Here is a 24431-nt window from a genome sequence, read left to right on the forward strand (position 1 = left end):
CTCACCAAATTAAATTAATGTATGTATATATCTAAATGTGCAATAAGCATTGAAGAAATCAAACTAACAAGGCCGAAAACATACTTGATCAGGATGAAAAAAGAGAGATCTTAGCTAAAAACATGAACACAATCTAAAACGATGAATATTTCAATTCAATAAATTATAAGAAGAAGAAAAAAAAAGTCAAACTAATAAGAATTATATTAATCTTGTTATTATATATATATTATCACCATTAACGAACAGATTTTTGTACTCTTTCATCTACAGCTAGCTCGCTCTCACATAATTCCAAGAGCAAAAAAACCATTTCAACCTCACATCACTCTTTTCTAAAACCAATTCCTTCACAACCCTAAATGGCATATAATCATCTCCACCCAAAAATAACCATAAATAACCTACTTAGCGTAGCGTAATATATACAAGAGAATTAAAACCCTCCACATGAGTTCATTACCGCCATTATCATTACCAAAGCCCGACGTAAACCTTTCCCTCAACTTATCACAATCAAATACGACGTCGCTTTCACCAACTACCTCCAATGATCACAATCAGCTCCAAACGACGACGTCGTCGTCGTCGTTGACCAAGCCCGAACAGAGGGGCATCATTCTCATTCAGCTCCTCTTCAACTGCGCCAAGCACGCCGCTTGCGGCAACCTCAGCCACGCCGACTCATGTCTCAGCCAAATATCCCAACTCGCCGCCGTCGATGGCGACTCCATGCAACGCCTCTCGGCCCGTTTCGCCTCAGCTCTGGCGCTCCGCCTCGTTAAGCGCTGGCCGGGCCTACACAAGGCTCTGTACCAAGCCCATCGGCCCAAACCAGAAATGGGCCGATCCCAACTCGCTTCCGCTCCCACATTTCCGTGCCTCGGCATCGCCTACTCCATCATCGCTGGGACCTTGGCCCACTCCCTCTCCCACGAGGACGTAATCCACTTCGTTGACTTGGGTTCCGGCGACTTGAGACTGTGGATCCCCATTTTGAGGAGACTCGCCGTCGCCGGTGAGCCACGCGAAAACGGGCCTCTCAACCTGAACTTCAGTTGTGTTCATGGTAACAAAGCCGTTTTAGATAAGTTGGGCCTGGGCCTTGCTAAAGAGGCCGAGGTTTTGGGCTTTTCTTTTCAATACAACGCTCTAAACGTTCCTTTACAAGAATTAACAAGCGAAATGATCAAACCAAGACCAGGGGAAGGGGAAGCTTTGGCTGTGGTATCGATTCTAAGTCTTCATGTGTTATTGGCCGAAGATGATAGAGTAGAAGCACAATTTGGGGGCCATAGAAATAAGGGTATTAAAGATTGTAAGCAAATGAGTCAATTTCTAGCAATGGTCAAGTCAATGTCACCAAAAGTGGTACTATTAGTAGAGCAAGAAGCTGACCATAATTTGAACCGTTTGGTGGACCGTTTCCTTGGGAGCTTGCATTACTATAGCGCATTATTTGACTCGTTGGATGCCACTTTTGGGGCATCTTCATCGTCGAGCGATCATCAAGAGAGGTTGGAACTAGAGGAAATGTTTGGAAGAGAGATTGAGAATCTTGTGGCTTGTGAGGGTTTGGATAGGGTGGAGAGGCATGAAAGATATGAGAAATGGGTGGCTAGGTTCGGTGGAGCTGGATTCAGGCCAGTTCGAATGTGGCTCGATCCTATGGAGGATGCCAAGAAGATGGTCAAGATATGTGGCTCGGAGGGTTACAAAGTTGTGAGTAGCAAAGCTAGTTTTGTATTGTGTTGGCATGAACGACCTCTTTATGTCGTGTCTGCTTGGATTTCTTAGAATTTTTAGAAGTTATAGTTTTTTTTTTTTTTTTACTTTTATAAATTTGTTCTTGTATGATGCAGACAATTAAACTAATTCATGTTATTATGTACTAATTATGCCATGTTGTTATGTACTAATTATGCTGAATTAGTGAGTACTAACTATATTGAGAAAGCCTTGCCAACTACATTTTGGTTAGAATTATTTTATTTTTTAAAAAGTGCATTTTGGTTAGATTAAAGTTTATTAAACTAAACACATTAATCCTCCAATATTAAAAATAAACTTTCAATTCAAAATTGAAGTGCTAGTAGTCAAGAGGCTTTTTTGGATTTAGGAGACTTTCTAGTTTATTGTAAATTTAAAAATAATAATATTGTATAACTCATTCATTTCATATTTATTGGATAAATTATAAAAATTAATAGAGAAATTATAGGAAATGACCCAAAATAATGACACTTAGAAACAGAATACAGAATGTTCTCATTTTAAAAATTGTAAAGAAATTGACTTTTTACATTGTTGATTACTTAAATTACCCTTGTTATATAAGTCTTTTATTTGCATCTCATTAACATGATACTCATAACAAATGACTTCTTTTTTAAAATGATAATCAATAAATGTTCCCTATTTTTAAGTTAAAGAAAAATAGCACTTTTTTCAAACTTTTTATTTTATTGTATTTTTATTTTTCTAATTTACTCTGTTTTATCATTTTTTATTTTTTTTATTTAAAAGCATATAACTTTAATATTATGGTATATGTTTATTAGTTATGTTCAATTAGTTTTTATTTTAAAGTTATATTAATTTTTTTCGTTTTTTTATTGGTATATTATTTTCCAACTAGTGTATATATTTTGTGGTATGATTTATCATTTTTTTATCGATGATATTTAGTTTCTATCTTGTTATACATAATGATAGTATATAATTTTGTATCATGGTATATATATTTTAATGATGGTATATAATTTTGTTAGCATGATTATATACATTTTTTAATAATAATTTTATAAGTGTTGTTAGTATATTATTTTTCAACTCAGTGTATGTATTTTGTGGTATAGTATATCTTTTTCTAGATGATATTTAGGTTCTATCTTATTATATGTAATGGTTGTATATTTTTTTGTTAGCGTGGTATATACATTTTAATGGTGGTATATAATTTTGTTAGCATGTTACATATATTTTTAGATTAATTATTTTTTTAAGTGTTGGTATAATATTTTCCAACCCAGCATAGATGTTTTTTGTGGTACGATATATCATTTTTTTTTATAAAAGATATTTAGTTTCTATCTTGTTATATATAATGAACGGTATATAATTTTGTTAGTATAATATATTTATTTTAATGGTATATAGTTTTGTTAGCATGGTATATACATTTTTTTAGTAATAATATACTAATTTTATTTTTGTTAAAAAACTTTTATGGTATATAACTTTATTATCATGGTATATTGATTTTTTGTCTTATGGGATATGTTGTCCATGTTTTTTCCAAGTGACACGTGGCAGTCATCAATGTGTAATTAAGCTTCAAGGAAAATAATGAAGCCCTTGTGAGTTCGCCTAGAGCTCCTCGGGAGAAAAGCCTCTCCCCGTGTTGACCGTGCAGCGCCTCCGTAGAAGTATGTCCTCGAGGAGGACTACGTCAAGAGGACTACAACTAGGACGTCCTCCATGTCCTCTCCATTCAAGTGCTTCAGGCCTGCAAGAACTGTCCTCCAGGCCTAAAGTAGAGTGCCATGTGTCAAGCATAGCGACCTTGGACCACAAGCAATTGTCTGACATTTCACTGTTACCTAAGTTGTGGTATTGAGTTCGTACAAGCGACAAGCATGATGTCTCTTGACGCCGCCTGACATGGGAAAACGTGCAGGTATCCCCCTCCCCCCAACTAGTGTATATGTTTTTTGTGGTATGATTTATCATTTTTTTTATCGATGATATTTAATTTCTATCTTGTCATACATAATGATAGTAAATAATTTTGTATCATGGTATGTACATTTTAATAGTGGTATATAATTTTGTTAGCATAATTATATACATTTTTTAATAATAATTTTGTAAGTGTTGTTGGTATATTATTTTTCTACTTAATATATGTATTTTGTGATATGGTATATCATTTTTTAGATGATATTTAGGTTCTATCTTATTATATGTAATGATGGTATATTTTTTTGTTAGCGTGATATATATATATATATATATTTTTTAATGGTGGTATATAATTTTGTTAGCATGCTACATATATTTTTAGAATAATAATTATTTTTTTCATTTTTTAAGTGTTGGTATAATATTTTCTAACCCAACATAGATATTTTTTGTGGTACGATATATCATTTTTTTTATAGATGATATTTAGTTTCTATCTTGTTATATATAATGGCGGTATATAATTTTGTTAGTATAATATATTTATTTTAATATTATATAGTTTTGTTAGCATGGTATATATATTTTTTGAGTAATAATATACTAATTTTATTTTTGTTAAAAAAATTTATGGTATATAACTTTATTATCATGGTATATTAATTTTTTGTCTTATGGTATACGTTGTCCGTGTTTTTTCCAAGTGACATGTGGCAGTCATCAAGGAGTAATTAAGCTTCAAGGAAGATAATGAAGCCTTGTGAGTTCGCCTAGAGCTCCTCGGGAGGAAAGCCTCTCCCCATGTTGACCATGCAGCGCCTCCGCAAAAGTATGTCTTCGAGGAGGACTACGTCTCGAGGACTACAGCTAGGACATCCTCCATGTCCTCTCCATTCAAGTCCTCCAGGTCTGCGAGAACCGTCCTCTGGGCCTAGAGTAGAGTGCCATGTGTCAAGCATAGCAACCTTGGACCACAAGCAGTTGTCAGACATTTCACTGTTACCTAAGGTGTGGTGTTGAGTTTGTACAAGCGACAAGCATGATGTCTCTTGACGTCGCCTAACATGGGAAAACGTGCAGTTATATGGGAAAAATATTACAAATAGATTAAAATTATAAAAATAACCTCAAAACATATTAAAACTAACTACTAAAATTGTATTAAAAAAATGGTACACAAATAAAATATTGCAAATATATGGGGAAAAAAACTCTCCTAAAAATATAAACAAAAAAACTGTAATATTTTTCAAAGTTTAAGAAAAAAAATCATATTTGGTGTAATTTCCTTATATGATTAAAGTGTTGTTAAATATTAAAAACCTAAAATAGATATCATATTTATTTTATTAAAACAAATTCACAAATACTAAATATACTCAATATATTTCAATACAAATATTGTATTTATTTAAATATGTTAAAACTATAATTATTTTCTTTTTTAATTTTTTTTCTAAAATATGAAATTGACATGTGTTTCATAAATATAAATTATAAATATATTTTTTTGAAGAAAATAAAAAATATGCAAGATTTAAAATTATTTATTTGATTATCATATTAATTTATTTTAAATGTTTTTATTTTTGAGTAATACATAATAATAAAATAAATATATTTAGATAATATATATTTACTTGTCATTATTCTTCTCGTTTAATAAATACTAAAATATTACCCTCTATTTAACAAATTGGTACAAAATCATACCCTTAAATATATTTTTTATCATATTTATTTTTAATAAAATGAAAATATACATATTTTAATTACATAAAATATCTAATATATTTTTATAACAACAAAATCAAAATTTAATAATAATTTTCTTAAAATTAAAATCTAAGTTTAAAGATGAAAATATTGAAATGATTTTAGTTAATTAAAACCTAAATTTTAAGACATTAATAATTTTATGTATTTTTTCCCTGGAAATCAATAAAAAAAACAATGAAAATATTTATGTTCAAATTTAGGTTTTTAGTTAATTAAAGTTATATATAGCAATTAAATTTAAATTTGTTATGTACGTTATTATATTAACTATATCAATGAAATTTGCCTATTATCTAAATAAAAATTAATTAAAGTTAAATATTTTTTATTTTTTACTTTTTAAAAAGTTAACACTAAAATTTGATTTTATAAATATATATAAGGAGTTTCTTAGGTAGGAGCATTACTTTTGCCCCTACTATAGGGACATTTTCTATTTTCAGTACTTGGAGAATTATGATCCAATTTTTTTATATGATAGTATACATGATACTTATAGTATGTATCCCGCCGATTTTCGAGAAATTCTGAATAATTTACTGTGCCGAAACCAGAGAGTTCAAGTAGTCTGTTTTCGACACCGTAAACTATTCCAAATTTTCCAAAAATTGGCGAGATACCTGTTATAACTATAATGTACGTCATCATGCAAAAAAAATGGGTAATAATTGTTGGGAATAATGCCCTTAAAGCAATTGTAGTTGACAAATATTTCAAATAAAATAAATAATAATTTAATTATTATGTATATAGACTAAGTCCAATATTATGTTGATAATATTGAGTAATACCATTTGCACTCTTCCTGGGGAAACTTCCCAGGAGGTCACCCATTATCAAACTACTCCAGGTCAAGCACGCTTAACTTTGGAGTTCTCAAGTGATGGGTTATCGAAAAGAAGATGCATCTTGTTGGCATAGGTAGTACCCATCAATCCATTTAAGCTATCTTCAACTGTGTAGTCTCAAACCTACACAGTCTTAAAATCATCACACTTGATCTTCCTAGGCGATGTGGGATTGCACAGTTTTTACCCAGTCTTTCCCCCTGCGGATCACAAGATTCTAACTGTCCCAATCACCCCCTTAGGGGCCCAACGTCCCTGTTGGCCACACTTCCGGCTGGGTCAAGGCTCTGATACCATTTGTAATACCCTATGTCACTATGGCTACTTCCTGAAATGACGACTGTCCCTGCTTCCTGAAAAGATGCATCTTCTTTTCGGTGGCCCATCACTTGAGAACTCCAAAGTTAAGCGTGTTTGACCTGGAGTAATCTCATGATGGGTGACCTCTTGGGAAGTTTTCCCAGAAAGCGTGCAAGTGAAGACGAAGTACACTGGAAAGACTCGTGTTGGCTTGCAGGGCTAGTCGTCATTCTAGGAAGCAACCATAGTAACGTGGGGCGTTACAGTTTATCTATGTGGTCTTAATCTCATATTGGTATGAGATGATCGAGATTAAGATAATAAACTTGAAATAGTTCGTAGTAAAATAAAGTTATGGAATCTTTGATTAATTAGTGCTAGTACGGTTTGCTAGTATTATGAATACAAGTGACCTAGATCCGGGTCACTAGTGTAGTAGGGCACTTTAGTGAATGTACTTTATGTATAGTGATATATAGAACTAGACTAGATGTGATTTGTTAATGCTTGTTTAAAATTTGTTTCATAGTATTAATCAAACACATCAAACGATGATCATATACATGATGATCTTAATCCCGAGGTTACTATGAACTCTTATATATGTCATCCGATCATTTGATTCATGCATTAATGTTTGTCAGAATGATCAAGCTAAGAACAATTATTTTGGGGAGTCAATGATATATATGGCTGGGGACATAGTTTAACATATATGAAATTTATACCTTCTTATAGATTGAATAATGGTTCCCCATTGGGTTGACTTTTGGAACTGAAATGACCGTTCACGTCGCAAACTTGTTGTGACACAACCTTCACTAGTAAAGTCAATGGTACACTAGGAACTAGATATAGTTAAAAGGGTAAAACGATAATTTTATTCTCTTTTAATTATGAACTATTAATAGAGGATTAACGTTGTATGTAATGATTATATTAATGGACACTTTATTCTTTAGTAAAGTACTGTGTAAATATATGTCTATAATTATTAAGAGTTCAATCTCATATTTATAGTGGAGTAATCATGAGATTAATAAATATGATTATTAAATCAAAGAGCTTTGATTGATAATCTAATATTTATTTGAGCTTGATATTATAGGTCCATAGGTCCCAAGGGTGACTCTATCAATACTATATCAAGGTAAGAGTTGATACAAGAGTAAAACTGTAATTTGGAAATTTGAGAAATGGTCAAATATACAAGTATATGATAATTAAGGTTGAATAATTAATTTGGAATTAATTATTAAATTTAAAAAATATGTTTATTTATTTTAATATAGAATTTCAATATATATATAATTAATTAATTTTTGAAATTAATTATTTTATTTGAGTGAGAGAAAATAAAATTGGTAAGTCAAAATAGTTTTTGATTGATTGATTTTTAAAAGATGATGATAATGATGATCATCAATTTGAATTTTGAATTTAAAATTAAAATATTGAAAGATGGTTGTGATCTTTTTCTTAAAAAGATGATACTATATTTTGTGGGAATGATTAATTTTAATTAAATAAATAAATAAAATAAAAATACAATATTCCCTAAAAGTTAATAATGCTACACACATGACACAGCGTGTAAGATAGTACTGATAAAGTATCAGTATTGTTTTTATTTTATTTATTTAATTAATTAATAATTTGAATTTTTTTTTCAAATTTAGTAAGTTAGATATTACCTAAATTAATTCCTATCATCATTATGATTGTATTAAGAAATTTTTTGAGAAATTGTCATCTTCTTCTATTATTCTAACATTTCTCAAGTCATAATCCAAGTTTTCATATGTTGAGATAGACTTGTGCTTTCTAAATTACAAACCCTTGTTCTCTATATGCCCACACACATCTTGAGGTGTAGAGAACACTCTGAAAGATCGTGGTTTGAGTACTCAAAACATTGGATAGGAAGATTGTTATATATACGAAAAGACTCAAGGACACTTGATAGACTTCAAGAGGTAAATATTTTTGTTCTTGAGTATTCGTATACATGTGCATATGATATATATATATATAAGTATGTGTGTAATTATATATATGTTGCATGATTAATGATATTGCATATCTGTAATGCCCTGAAATCCCTGATGCGGTTTAATGACTAGATTAGTAGGCTGGGAGGGCCATAAATGTTTAACTATGCCATAAATGATTATATGCATGTGTTTGTGAATTATATTATAATATGATGTTAAATGCATGCATGTGGGTCCACATTTGATTATTGGAGTGTTTTGGTAATTTGGCCCGTTAAGGGCATTTTTGTGTATTTTGGTGCATATTGTGAGTTATGGATGAGATCCCATTATTATGGAGATATATTCGAGCTATTCGGCATGAGACAATCTTATATTGTGAATTAGCGGTTTTGTCATAACGGGGTCATTTATTGGGATATTGAGTGATTGGAATGTTTATTTGATGATAAATTGGGAGTTATTGAGATCAGGATGAAATTCTGGAAGTTTTGATTATAATGTTCCCGAGGGTGTTTTCGGAACCCCGAGCACTAGGGCCATACTTGCTTAATTGTGTTATCAATTGATAAAATGCATGTTTATGTGGATTATATTATGATATGATGTGAAATGCATGCATGTGAGTCCATATTTTTAGTCACAGGGGTGTGATGGTAATTTGGCACGTTGAGGGCATAATTGTATATTTGTATGCATGTTGGTGATATATTGTTGAGACCACATTATAATGTGAATTTGTTTGAGCTATTCGGCGTGAGACGATCTTTAAGTATTAAAGTAGCGGTTTAGTCATAACGGGATTAAGTTCGAGGCTCGGGGTGAGTCTCGGGATGTTTTAATGATTAGAACGTTGTCGGGAGTAAAAAGGGTACGGGACATGAATTATTGGTGTTTGGGAATTTTGAGAATAGCGGGAATTGGAGAGCGTTAATTATGATTAACGAAATAGGTGAAGGATGACGATTTTACCCTTGGGGAGACTTTAGAAGCTTTAAAAGACCTAGGGGCATTAAGGTCATTTTGCTTGGGTTATATATGTTTTAAGTGGCTGTAGAAGGTTATAGAACAAAAACAGAGTAAGGTCTTCTTCTTCTCGTACATCATTTCCTCTCTATCTTCTTTTGAGGTTTTTGGTCCCAAGTTGAGGTAGCAAGCTAGGAAATCAAAGCTTGGAGGTTGTGGACTTAGTTCATCTTCTAAGGAGGATCCAAAACCAGTTGAAGGTAAGGAATTGTCCATGAATTTCAGGTGTTACTCTGTTTTCCTTTTAGTTTTCAGCTTGTGGTTTTTTATGTAGAAAGTTGGAATCAAGGGGAGTTTTTGTGTATGTTTGATTGGGTTTTGGTGAGGAGGTGATGTAGATGAGGTTTAGGGGTTGAATTGGATGTTTTGGTAAGGTTTGGGATGTGTTTGGAAGGTTGGTTTCAAGAGGAATCGCAAGGAGGGAGTTTCAGTGCAGCTGCTGGTCTGAAGCTGGCGCCCCAGCGCCCGTCCTAGCGCCCCAGCGCTATTCAGGGCTGATGCGTGTCGTATTGCGTACCAAATTTAACAAATATTTTATTTACTCTAAAACCAATTATTTAGTATAACGGCAAATAGAGGTCGAACCCAAGGGAACTATATTCAGTTTATTATTCACAAAAGCTTAACAAAATTAAATTGGAAAGGGGGGTTTCTGAAAAGTAAAAGTAAAAGCAAGAATTAAGAAAACAATTGATAGCAAGAAGAGATTAACAACGATTTTAAAGACGGTTAAGAATTATTCTCCACCTCAGACAATCATGCATGATCAACAATAATAAATATTATTCCGATTCCAATTAAACTATTAACCCCGCAGATAACGCTTAAGCAGTCAATTATCTCAATCTCCCTATCACAATCAATTACGGCTTAGCGCTCAATAATCAATTCTTTTTACCAAACAACAAACCTATTAAGCATACGATTCCTTCAATTTAGTAAAAGCATTAACAACAGTGGAGATAGGTTAATCTAGGCAATAAATCAATGAAGCATTTAATTCATTTAACCTAGGTTCTATTCTTCATCACAATCAACAACGCCTTTTACCACATCATCAATTGCAATTTATCACAAACACTCAGAATCCTAAACTATTAGGTGAATAGAAATTCTAAGATGACAGTAAAATAATGCAAGCCCTAATTAGTTGTACACCCTAACAAGGAATCACAATATTTCATACAATAGGCATAGAAGAATAGAAGAATTTAACATTATGGAAATCAAGAACAATATTCACATCTCAAATCAAACATTCATGTCTGGGTTTTGAATAACCCTTAACCTAAAAGGAACTTAGCCAACAATCATGATGAAAAACATAACCAAAATCAAAGAATAGAAGAGTTTAGAGAAGAAGAAAACTATTGAAAAAGTTGAATGCGATCGTCCTTCTTCTCCTGCGCTCTCTCTGTGTTCCTCTCTCTAAAATCGTGTATCTAAAACTTAATTCACGAATATGACCTAATCCCCCTTTTATTTCCCGTCCAAAAATTAAGAAAAATCGAATTTAAACTTGAATTCAAACGTGTGCCGCGGCACCCATATTTCCTTGCCGCGGCACGAGGCTTCAGATATGCGATATAGGCTTTGCGTGCCGCGGTATGCAACTTTCCTTGCCGCGGCACGAGACTCTCTGTTTCTCTTGTAGCGGCAGGGACTTTTCCCTGTAGCGGCAAGGAACTCTCTGACTTGCCTCGTAGCGGCAGGGACTTTTCCCTGTAGCGGCAAGCTCTCAGATTTCTCGTACTTTTGTTCTTTTCTCGATTTTTCTTCTCTTTAACACTTTACTCCAATGGTTAGAATCCTACAAAATCATCATTCAACCAAAAATCATCAAAAATATACAATTATCCTTAAAAATAATGATTTAGATTAAATGAAACAAATTAACAAAACGATTCTAACTATCCCCAAACTCACTACCTATGAACACAAAATCTGATAAGTAGAAAGGTAAACTTTATACAAAAATATACTTATCAAATTCCCCCACACTTGAACTTTGCTAGTCCCTTAGCAAACCCACTAGACTCTAAACAAAACTAAAAACTAACACAAAGGCAGTCTCACTGAATACGATGATTGTCTCAGAGAATTTCACTAAAATATTATGCTATAGTGACTTTGAATTTCATAACCATCAGATTTTCAACTCCTAAATTGATGAACCACTTGAAATTTGTCTTAAACCACGAGTTATAACAGTCATACTTACCAGCTCACTTGAATCAAGATGATCTTATACATGTCGTTTTATTCTTTTTTTTTTTTTTTAACAAACTAGCCCCTCATCAGAAAATGAGTATATATATATAAAGGACAACCACTCCATAGACAATAACCAATTACTCTCCACTAATATAAACACACAGAATCAAAAATCAAAAGGTCTTTATCAGCTTGTAATGTATGGCTAGGGTGCAGGGTAGATGAGAAGGATACATTTAGGCTCATATTACACCATAGCATACCTAATATAGACTTTATTTACTTTTTTTTTCTCGTTTTCTACTTTGGATCTTATTCCCCAATTCCCTCATAGTTTTCATACATTATTGATCTCTCTATTTTCCCCCACACTTATTTTCATGCAAGAAATTTTTTTTTCTTTTCCTTTTCTCTTTTTCTTTTTCTTTGCTTTTAACATATTTCTTGGGGATAAATAGGAGATTTCACACTTATAACCACATCATATACAGAAACTCTAACTATACTTCTCTTTTTTTTTTTTCATATAACCTTTCATCCCAAAGTAGAAATTTAACTAGCTAAGCCATGGTGCAAAGGGTTATCAACATAGATAAAAAAAAATAAAGAGGTTTTGGGTTAAGTAATGAGTTTTCATCGAAAAAAATATGGTCTATAAAGCTCAAAACAGGGAACTAAGGATACATTATTGATAAGGTAGGCTTGAAAGGCTCAAACGATCCAAAGAAATTGCCTTTATCATTTTCCTAATTCTGTGCACTTATGATTTCGCCTCAAGCAATTAACTAGTGTGTTCTAGAGTGGCGGGGGCTAAGTTGAATATATCTATATTTCTTTCTTTTTTTTCCGACATGCATAAACTATTCCTAAAACAAGTAAGTAGCAAATCTAACTGTAATAAATCGCTATTTAAATCACAAATTCAAGTAGTCATCAAAACAGGAGTCAATCACACGAATCATAATCTATCCAACATCTTCTAGCATTAAAGTTTAGTATCACTCATAAACTCATCATCGACCATTGCATTCAATAAGACCAGCCCAAGACACAAGACAAAACAACACACACACAAACACTTATAAACAAAGACAATTAACCAGACAAACAATTTGTTACCCGTCCCCCACACTTAAATTGAACATTGTCCTCAATGGAAATAAGTACAAATTGAGACAAGAATAATAAATAAAAGAAAAATAAGAAAAGAAAATTAAAGAAAATAAAAGAAAAATAAGAAAATAAGAAAAAAAGAAAACTCCCTCATCAGTTGCGACTAAAAGTGTCATCCTCATCATAGTTGAACTCCTCTATGCAACCTGCTTCATCAACATCTCCATATTCCTGAGTGTGACTTGGCGGCACTGGAACAGCTGGAGGATACGGTGGCAGCCACATTGGGGCCGATGGATATCCAGACATATCCGCCCCTAAATTGGTTTGCTGCATCCTGAAGCACAAATCCTGATAACTAGCAAACTCCATCATTCTTTGATTGTGGGCCACCATCTCTTCATGATATGCTCGAATGTCAATGCGAGCTCGGTAAAGTTCCATCTCCATGGCGGCAACTCGATCAGTAAGTGTCCTGGTACGGCCAGTGTTAGGCTGAACAGGTGCATGTGACGAAGATGCAGGTTGCTCAGAAGATGTGGCTGTGGGTTTGTCAAACCGCTGAATAGTATTCCTGTAAATGATATGCATTGGGTTTATTACCTCCTCATTATCATTCCAGCGTACACCGGCCTTCTTGCATAGGTCTGTGATTAATGAAGGATGGTAGAACCCGTACTGTGTGCTAGCCATACTCTTCAGAATAGAGGTGTGAATGATCTTGCCAATGTCAATAGTCTCGTTGGTCATACTAGCCCTCAACAAATTCCCATAGGCCAAATCAACTGTTCCAAAATGTTTTGTTGGGAATAGTTTTGCCCCAACAAAACGATGCCATGCCTTAAGTTCATAGTCCATATACTTGGACTCCAGTTTGTGTGACAAGGCACTCTCTGTCGTCCTCCACCGTGCTCCTCGAATGCCAATAGCCTGAATAATGGCATCAGAATCCAAGTTATGTTCAGAGGCATTGAATTCATCATCTGGAATGTCCTGCAAACCGTAGTAACGGTTTATAGCAGAAGCTGAATAAGCAACAGGAACACCCCGAACCACCACCTGTAAGTTCTTGCGATCAATGGCATTGGCATAAAACTCACGAACTACGGATACTACTGCAGGTTGTGGTTGAGCACATAGTTTTTGCCAGCCCCTCTATTCAATTATACTCATCAACCTCGGATAAGGGTGATGCATGTCTAGATCGAAGCCCCTCTCAGCCACCCAAGCTTTCTTCTTATCAATTGCCTCTTTATAACTTTCGAAAGCTTCTTTGGAGGTGAATTTCTTGGTATCATATTTGACTTTGGCTGTGTTCGACGGCCCTGCTTCGGTTCGTGATCGCTTGCTTGACATTATAGCACAGAGCAGACAATGTATAACCTTCAAATGTGACTAAGCAACTCACTGATGCATTTCGTCGAACAGGTAGAGTGCACAGTTTAAACTTCTGAGATCACAAGTTTATGGCTTGATCAACTACCCCCAAGATGTAGATACACTCAATATACAAGCATTTTCACCACAGAAATCAAAATCAAAGAAGGAGATCCAACAAAACCCGTCCACTCTCAGAGGAATTAGAAGTTGATAAACCTCAATCAAAGCTTGCAAATAGAGAAAAATACCTTGAATCCAACCCAAAGATGATGCAAATGTGCTTGATGATGCTTGATCCCGAGCAAAGCCTACCCAATGAGCATTAGTCGATAATGAAAGTAATGGGTGGCTAATGATGGTGATTTTGAGGAATGGGTATAATGGGTAGATGGGATAAGCAAGGTCTTTGGATTAATGAGGGTGAGAAGTGAGGGTGAGTATGAGGAGTGGGGTGATTATGTGTAGGGATTGAGAGGAGAGGAATGAAGATGGAGAATGGGATGGCAAAATAGGTGGGTAGTTTTTAGAAGGTAAGAGGGAGAATGATGGGTGAGAAAAGGGAAAGAAAAAGGGTATTTAGGCATTTTCTGGGCACGTGCCGCGGCAAGCATGTTTATGTGCCGCGGCAGGGAAGGCTCGGCTTAGGGGTACTAGTCACGTGCCGCGGCAGACAGGTTTCTGGATTCGGGCCTTCTTCTAGTGCCGCGGCAGGCACTTTTCTGTGCCGCGGCATATCCTTCTCTGTTTGTGTGATATCTTGTTGTGCCGCGGCAAGGCTTTTATGTGCCGCGGTATGGTGCCTTTTTCTGCATTTATTTTATTTTAATTTAATTTAATTTTTTTTATTTTATTTTTTTTTCACGATTTTCACGGTTCAAAGAGAGAATCAGAGTACAAAAAATTAAAATAACTAAATGTTCAACCTAAAAATAAAAATAAAGAAAATAACTAAAACTGAAAACAATAAAGATGGCTACGTTTAACGTCGCTAGCTCGACTCAGAACTTCAATCTTCATCAACATAAACTGGGTCTTCAAGGTACATCACATGAACTTGCTCATCCTCCGCCATTGACTCATAGTAGGGCTTCAGTCTCTGGCCATTCACCTTGAATGACTTTCCGGTACTTGGACTTACAACTTCGACCGCTCCATGAGGAAAAACCTTGGTAACAATGAACGGACCTAACCAGCGAGACTTCAACTTTCCAAGAAAGAGTTTAAGGCGAGAGTGATACATGAGAACTTTCTGACCTTCCACAAAGCTCTTCCGAAGAATATGTTTGTCATGAAAAGCTTTGGTTTTCTCCTTGTAGATTTTCGAACTCTCATATGCTTCATTGCGTATTTCTTCTAACTCATGCAATTGAAGCATTCTTTGTTGTCCTACAGCAACCATGTCCATGTTACACTTCTTTACAGCCCACCACGCCTTGTGCTCTAGCTCCACCGGTAGATGGCAAGGTTTCCCATACACCAACCGATAAGGTGACATACCGATAGGTGTTTTATATGCCGTTCGATACGCCCACAAGGCATCATCAAGCCTTGTACTCCAATCTTTCCGGTTTGGATTTACAGTTTTCTCAAGAATCAATTTAATTTCACGATTAGAAACCTCCGCTTGCCCGTTGGCTTGTGGATGATAAGCAACTGTCACCTTGTGAGTTACACTATAGCGTCGAAACAATGCTTCTATACTCTTGTTACAAAAATGAGTGCCTCGATCACTAAGTATAGCCTTAGGTGTACCAAAACGCACAAAAATGTTGGAGCGAATGAAATCCACTACTGTTTTTGAATTGTCCGTTCTAGTTGCAATTGCTTCCATCCATTTAGACACATAGTCTACCGCCAATAAAATATATTCATAGCCGAAAGAGGATGGGAATGGTCCCATGAAATCCATACCCCAAACATCAAAGATCTCAAGAATTAAAATGGGAGTTTGAGGCATTTGATCCTTGGCCGTTATGTTACCAACTCGTTGACAACGATCACATGCCTTACAATAAGCATCTTTGAAAATTGTGGGCCAATAGAAACCGCTGTCAAATATCTTACGAGCTGTCCTCTTAGGTCCAAAGTGTCCACCACAAGCATAAGCATGACAAAAAGCAAGGATGGAACGAAATTCAGATTCCAGTACACTCCTACGAATGATTTGATCAGTACAATGCTTCCAAAGATAAGGTTCATCCCATATATAGTGGCGAGCATCATGCTTAATCTTGTTCCGTTGTGCTTGTGTGAGATCACTTGGTAACTCCTTTGAAGCAAGGTAGTTTACAATGTCGGCATACCAAGGAATAACTTCTTGCATGGCGAGGAGTTGCTCATCTGGAAACCGCTCATGCAATGGTAAGAACTCCTCCTCCCGAATCAACCGACTCAAGTGATCAGCCACTAGATTTTCCGAGCCTCTTTTATCTTTTATCTCCAAGTCAAACTCTTGTAACAATAAAATCCACCGAATAAGTCTTGGTTTTGCCTCCTTCTTTGCTAGCAAATATTTAAGAGCAGCATGGTCGGTGTATATGATTACTTTCGTCCCAATCAAATAAGAACGAAACTTCTCCAAAGCAAAGATAACCGCCAATAGTTCCTTCTCAGTGGTAGAGTAATTTAACTGTGCATCATTTAGAGTTCTAGAAGCATAGTAAATCACATGAGGAAGCTTACCAACCCGCTGCCCTAGGACTGCACCCACTGCATAATCACTAGCGTCACACATAAGCTCAAAAGGCAACTCCCTATTCGGTGGCTGGATAATAGGAGCTGTAGTCAAAGATTCTTTCAATATATTAAAGGCCAGTAGACACTTCTCATCAAACTCGAACTTAACATCTTTTTGGAGGAGCTTGCACAGTGGTGTAGAGATTTTAGAGAAGTCCTTTATAAATCTTCGATAGAAACCCGCATGACCAAGAAACGACCGTATTTCCTTGACACTAGATGGAGGTGGTAAAGACCGAATGAGATCAACTTTGGCCTTGTCCACTTCAATTCCTTTTTCCGAGATAACATGTCCCAAAACAATCCCCTGCTGTACCATAAAATGGCATTTCTCCCAATTCAAAACTAGATTGGTCTCTGTTATCCAGATTTCCGGATAGCGTTTAGATGGATATCCTCGGGGAAGCAGAATTATCAATGTCTTTCACGGTAGGTGACCAGAGCTCGCGGATGGACAGAAAGGCTTCGCCTCTCCCGTTTAGTGTCCGGATTACTCTTTCAAGCAAACGCGACACGGAAGCTCGTCAACTCTCCCGGACTCCCGAAGGGGTATCCTTCGGGGAAGCTCCTTTCAGGAGAAGCTCTTCAAGTGGTCTTCGCGGAAACAGTTCCGTGCCTCGCACGGAACAAGACCAGGCGGTCGAGTCATGGAGGAGGCATATTTGGAATGATATCCACCTGACACAGGATCCCGCCTGACACGCCCGACAGGTCAAAGCCGCACACATCCCAGCACGCCTAAGGGTACCTTTTCGCCTACTGTTCCGCTGACAACTTGGAAAAGACGGCTGACTTTGTGTATTCCCCATACTTTCACGTAAATATACCCACATAGAGTCTTGTAGCCATGCTACTACAGTAATTGTATCCCCTATTTATGGCTGGTGTAATTAAGACTCATGGACGTAGAGAAAAACCCTAATCCAAAACCCTAGCTATAAAGACCCCCTCATTTTACAATAGGAGGGACGGCCAACAAATCACATAGCAAGAACTCTACTAAAATCTCTCTAGCTTCATCTTCTTCAAGAGAACCCGAGAGAAACACTGTGAGTGTGTGAAGTTCTTGTACACCAGCCATCTTACTGTAATTCTTTACAAGTATAATTACATCGACTCGTGGACTAGGGCTTGTTAACGCCTGAACCACGTAAAAACACTGTTTGTTTAGTTACACTTCTGCACTTCTACAGTTCTTATCTTTTTATTATTCTGTTTGTATTCGTTTCCGAAAAACTCGGTAAACATTTTGGTGCTTTCATTGAGAGTTGTAGGAAGTTGTTAGTCAGCTCTTTTTCTGTGTACGTTTTTTGTATTCACTTCGTGCTAAAGAGATGGTGACTACGAGAAAATCCGCGGTTGACAAAAATGCTAGGGTCAACCCCGATACTGTGATGGAAGATGCGGTGCAAAACGAACCCTTGGACTACCAAGGTGAAGACCCGACATCCCGCCAGGATCGGGTCAGTACTGAAGATACGACGTACTTAGAAGACGAAGAAGAGTATGTCCAAGATGGTTACTACAAAGACGGCTGCTACTATGAGAAGGACCCAGAACTGGTCCAAGTAGCCGAAGAACTGGTGGTCACTAAGGCCAAGCTTGCTGAGCAGGAGCGCGTCTCCGAAAAAATGCAACGCATGATGGAGCGCCTCCAAAGCAAGTTCGGAGATCTAGGCGACTCGGACGAGGATGCCTCTGTTCTAGGTGGTGCTGATGCCCCCATGCCGGATCCAGCCGCTGCTGAACCATCCAAAGCCGCCCCTAACAAGGGCAAAGAAAAAGTTGGGGAGCCTGTGCGCACTGACGCCCCTGCACCTCCTAAAGGCATGAATCACCAGGCCAACTGCCCCCCCCCCCCCCCCCCCCGCGCGCAGAAGGTCTCTGGCGCTCCTAAGCCCAGACGACCTTCAGCCCCAAGGGGGCACTCTGTGCCTAAAGGGCCCGGTGCTAAGGCACCCAGGCCTAGGGGAAGGAACAACCGCCCCAGTGATTCCGTCAACCAGGACGGTCGGGCTGCGAACTCGCACTCCGAAGATAGCTGGTCCACGGTGGACCTAAGAAGAAGGTTGGAGGCCAAGTATGAAAAGGCCAAAGGAGAAAAGGCCCGGCCTCGCGGAGATGACCTCCGAAATCATATTAATGACAAGCTCCGGGGACGTGACCTCCCGGAGAGTGATACAAAGAGGCTCGAGGAACAGATTGCTGCCTTGACCAAGCTGGTCCGGAAGCAAAGTGGGGCCCTGTCAGACTCTGAGGAGGAGGACCCGGAACCATGTATTCGGAGGATCGCGGAAACGTCCCTCCCGGATAACTTCAAAATGCCCCACATAGAATTATATGAGGGGAGGACAGACCCGCGTACCCACCTAGCTAAATACAACAAAATGATGCAAGTGGCGCGCGTCAGTGAGGACGCCAAATGCATGTGCTTCTCACTCACCCTTACCAAGTCCGCGGAGGATTGGTGGAAAAGATTAGCTCCCGGATCAATCCACAGTTGGAAGGAGCTACAGTCCGCATTCAGGAGGCAGTTCATTGCTGCCCGCGACCACGACATGGAGGTTGGTTCCTTAACCAACATCAAGCAGCAACCCAATGAGAACCTCAAAGCTTTCATTCAAAGAATGATGGAAGCTGCTGCTAAGACTAAGGTCAGCAACGATATGAAGCTGATCGCCCTTCAATCAGGGCTTACCGTCGGCTCCCTACTGTGGGGGGAAATGCAAAGGAGACGGGCAGAAACGCTGTCCGAATTCATGTCAAAAGCTCAGGGAATCATCAACCTTGAGGATGCCTACCAGCAGGCCTTTGGAGTTCCCCCAGCTCCAACGCCTTCCGTGACTGCGCCGAGCTTTGCTTCGCAAGCTCCCGCACCAGCCCTCACGCTTCCAGGAGCCCAATTCACTCCAAGTGTGTATGGGCCTTCCGCGTCTGCTCAGACACCGAGTCAAACCCATTTCTCTGGGTACGGAGCTGTACAAACCGGATGTAGTATCGCTCCTGGCATGCCACAGCCGCAAGCGAAAGCCCCAGAACGAAATTTGAGCCAATCGCGGAGCAAACGAAGCGGAAGAAACTCCAACTGGGGAGACCATTCAAAGAAACCCCGGAAGGACTATGAGCCCAAGTTCACGGAGTATACCAGTTTGATAGACTCGCGAGAGAATGTCTATCGGGCGACCTGTAATATGGTCAACTACAGGAAGCCCCCGAAAGTGTCTCACGGAGGGAGGCGTCCGCGAGACTCCAATAAGAGGTGTGAGTTCCACGGAGACGTGGGGCACACCACGAACGAGTGCCTTCAGCTGAAGGATGAGATCGAGTCCCTGGCAAGAGCGGGACACCTCGGTCAGTGGGTGAGGATACCCATTATCTATCCCGGACAGGGAGTAGTTCACGGAGCTGCATATTCCCCGGGACAGAGGGGGGCCGCTAGCGCTCCTGGAGCCGGTCACCCCCAAGCTCCCGGGTCTCAGTTCCCAGCGCTTCCTGCTCCAACCGCTCCGGCACCCATTGCCTTGTTGGCTCCAGGACCTGGCACCCCATATCCGCCCGGCCTTGCTCCGCCACCCGTTGACGGACACGTGGCCACCATTTTCGGAGGACCGCACCTTGCCGGAAGCACCCGCAACTCCCAGAAGAGGTACTTGAGGGAGTTAGAACACACCGGGGAGATGTGCGCCTTGGTTCAATCACCTGCTCAACGTCCCCGAATGATGGATCTTCCCATCACCTTCATGGAGGACGATGCTCGACATGTGCACTTCCCCCACAACGATCCCCTCGTGGTGGAAGCCCAGATTGCCAATAAGAAGGTCTCACGGATCTTGGTCGATAACGGAAGCTCCGTAAACATCCTCTTCAAAGCGGCCTTCCACGCGATCGGATTAACCGAGACAGACCTGACCCCATGCCCTATCCAGCTTCAAGGGTTCAATGGGGATGCACTCATGCCATTAGGAAAAATTCAACTTCCAGTCACCCTCAGAGGAGAAAGCGACGCTTGTGCCTTCAAGCACAGCACATTCGTGGTGGTCGACTGCCCCACGGCGTATAATGCCATCCTAGGCCGACCGGTCCTAATAGATTGTGGGGCCATAACCTCGATACGCCACTTATGCTTGAAGTTTCCATGCGACGATGGGCGTATCGGCACCCTCCGAGGGGACCAACGAAGTGCACGAAGTTGTTATAACGTCTCCGTCCGATCCGTCTACACGGTCCAGGAGACGGTTGCTGCCATTCCGTTGGCGGAAGAATTACCAGAAACTGGGGGTGCTCAAGAGGCATACTTTGACGAACTCGACCCAAGAGTGGGAATCGAGAAAGCGATAGAGCCGATGGAGGAAGTCGAAGAGGTGATCCTCAACCCGGGAGATCCCACCAAAGTCATCCAGGTGGGGAAAAACCTGCCGTCGGCCATTCGAGATAAGATCAGGCCACTGTGAAGAATAATCAGGATATCCTGGCATGGTGCCATGCTGATATGACGGGGATTAATCCTAATGTTGCGTGCCACGCACTCAACATAGACCCATCTGCAACTCCAATTCGCCAAAAGAGGAGGCCGTTAGACCCAGTGAGGGCCGAAGCCGTCAAAGCTGAAGTGGACAAGCTGATGTCCATAGGCTTTCTCCAAGAGTCACACTATCCCGTGTGGTTGGCCAACCCAGTTCTGGTCCCGAAACCCGATGGGTCCTGGAGAATGTGCATTGACTTCACGGACCTAAACAAAGCCTGCCCGAAAGATTGTTTCCCTCTTCCGCGAATCGATCAGATGGTAGACGCTACTTCCGGGTACGAACTCTTATCCTTCATGGATGCGTACTCCGGATACAACCAGATCAAGATGCATGTCGCGGACCAGGAACACACCAGCTTCCTCACGGACAAGGGTGTCTACTGTTACGTGGTCATGCCTTTCGGTTTGAAGAATGCTGGGGCGACGTACCAGCGTCTAGTAAACAGGATGTTCAAGGACCAACTGGGGAGGAACATGGAGGTGTACGTGGACGACATGTTGGTAAAATCCAAGACCTCCGGGGACCACAGTGACGACCTTGAGGAAGCTTTCGCCGTGATCCGAAAGTATGGAATGAAACTGAATCCAAAGAAATGTACTTTCGGGGTCTCGTCTGGGAAGTTCCTCGGTTTCATTGTCAGCTCCCGCGGAGTGGAAGCCAACCCTGAGAAAATTAAGGCGTTCATAGATATGCCTTCCCCCCAGAAGCATAAAGATGTCCAGAGCATTACCGGAAGGATAGCTGCTCTCAGCCGCTTCGTATCCAAGGCCACTGACAAGTGTATCCCCTTCTTCAATGTGTTGCGAGGAAACAAGAAGTTCGAGTGGACCCCCGAATGCAAAGCAGCCTTCCAACACCTCAAGGAACATTTAACCCGAGCTCCCATTCTGTCCAAACCTGTCGAAGGAGAGGCGTTGTTCTTATACTTAGCTGTGACAGAGCACGCAGTGAGTGCCGCTCTCGTCCGGGAAGATGGCCGTATCCAGCTCCCTGTGTATTACGTAAGCAAGAGGTTACTGGACGCCGAGTTCAGATATTAAATGATTGAAAAACTCTCCCTCTGCTTGCTAATCGCTTCGCGGAAGCTAAGGCCATATTTCCAGGCGCACACCATCAAAGTACTCACCAACCACCCTCTCCGACAAGTCTTGCAGAAACCCGAGTCTTCTGGCAGATTGCTTAAGTGGGCCATGGAACTGAGCCAGTTCGACATCCACTACCAACCACGTGTTTCCATAAAAGGACAAGCTCTCGCGGACTTTATTGTGGAATGCTCGGGAATGAATGACCTCCCAGAAGATCCTGTCCCGGAACTTCCCACATGGAAGGTCTATGTAGACGGAGCCTCAAATGAAAAAGGAGCTGGAGCAGGGGTCATCCTAATATCTCCCCAAGGGCATCAGCTCCAGAGCGCCATCCGTTTCGCGTTCCCAGCATCCAACAACGAGGCAGAACACGAAGCCATGTTAGCTGGATTACGACTGGCCAGAGAAGTCGGAGCCCAAAAAATCGAAGTATACAGCGACTCCCTACTTGTGGTAAACCAAATATCCGGGGAATACCAGACGAAAGGCGAAAAAATGGCTGCCTACGTGTCTCTCTCCTGCGGCCTACTGCAGCATTTCAAAGGCTACCAAATCCGCTAGGTCCCCCGGGATCAGAACTCACTCGCGGACACGCTGGCCAAGCTTGCAACAGACCCGGAGATTGAACAATATGGCCTGGTGCCCATCGGGCACTTAGAAGCACCCACTACCGAGACACAGAGGGTAAATGCCATCATCGACCATTCCCATTCCTGGATAGGACCCATCCTCAGATTTCTCACCACCGGAGAGCTCCCCACTGATAAAGCTGACGCAAGAAAGCTCCAGTATCAAGATCCCCGATACGTGGTTATGGATGGAAAGCTTTACCGCAGGGGGTTGTCCATACCCTTCCTTAGGTGTGTTGCCGGAACCGAAGTCAGCACCATCATCCATGAGGTTCACGGAGGCTTCTGTGGCGACCATACCTCCGGGCCGAGCCTCTCCAAAAAGATCCTTCGACAAGGATACTTCTGGCCCACCATGAAGAAGGATTGTGTGGATTATGTCAGAAGGTGTGAGCAGTGCCAGAGGTACGCCAAGGTTCCGCGAGCGCCGCCTACAGAAATTACCTTAATGACCAGCCCCTGGCTGTTCGCCGTTTGGGGCATTGACCTAGTAGGTTCCCTCCCAACTGGAAAGGGTGGAGTGAAGTATGCCATAGTCGCGGTAGACTACTTCACCAAATGGGCTGAGGCTGAACCTATGAACACGGTCACATCTAAAAAAGCACTGGACTTTGTCATCAGGAATATAGTGTGTCGTTTTGGGCTTCCACGAAAAATTGTGTCTGACAACGGGAAGCAATTTGACAGTGAACACTTCATGAACTTCTGTGCTTCGCATGGAATTATCAAAAGCTTTTCCGCAGTCGCCAGACCCCAGGCTAATGGGCAAGTGGAGGCTGTAAACAAAATATTAAAGACCACGTTGAAGAAAAAACTCCAAGCCTGCAAGGCTCACTGGCCGGAAGAACTTCCGCGAGTACTTTGGGCCTATCGCACAACAGAAAGAACTTCGACGGGGCACACGCCTTATTCCATGACCTTCAGTTGCGAGGCCGTCATCCCAGTAGAAACTATGATCCCCTCTCACAGGCAGGATACCTACGACCCTACCCGGAACCACGCCCTTCTCCAGGAGTCCCTGGACATGATCGAAGAGCTCCGGGAGCAGTCGCAGGTCCAACTAAAAATGTACCAAGGCAAGATAGCCCGACACTTTAACACGAGAGTCAAGAGCCGT

The 24431-nt window shown here is 39.9% G+C and overlaps 1 protein-coding gene across 1 annotated transcript; it reads left to right on the plus strand.

The window, feature by feature from the left end:
* Positions 1–215: 215 nt before the first annotated feature.
* Positions 216–2085, plus strand: LOC133816041 (scarecrow-like protein 3). Its single transcript, XM_062248748.1, has one exon. The coding sequence runs from the start codon at positions 451–453 to the stop codon at positions 1795–1797; it is 1347 nt and encodes a 448-aa protein (XP_062104732.1). The 5' UTR covers positions 216–450; the 3' UTR covers positions 1798–2085.
* The last annotated feature ends 22346 nt before the right edge of the window (positions 2086–24431 follow it).

Source organism: Humulus lupulus, chromosome 2 (genome assembly GCF_963169125.1).
Source record: "Humulus lupulus chromosome 2, drHumLupu1.1, whole genome shotgun sequence".
In the NCBI taxonomy this organism is placed as follows: Eukaryota; Viridiplantae; Streptophyta; class Magnoliopsida; order Rosales; family Cannabaceae; genus Humulus; species Humulus lupulus.

Excerpts from the sequence above, each read along its gene's own strand:
- LOC133816041 (XM_062248748.1), top strand. The coding sequence starts at position 451 with ATGAGTTCATTACCGCCATTATCATTACCAAAGCCCGACGTAAACCTT.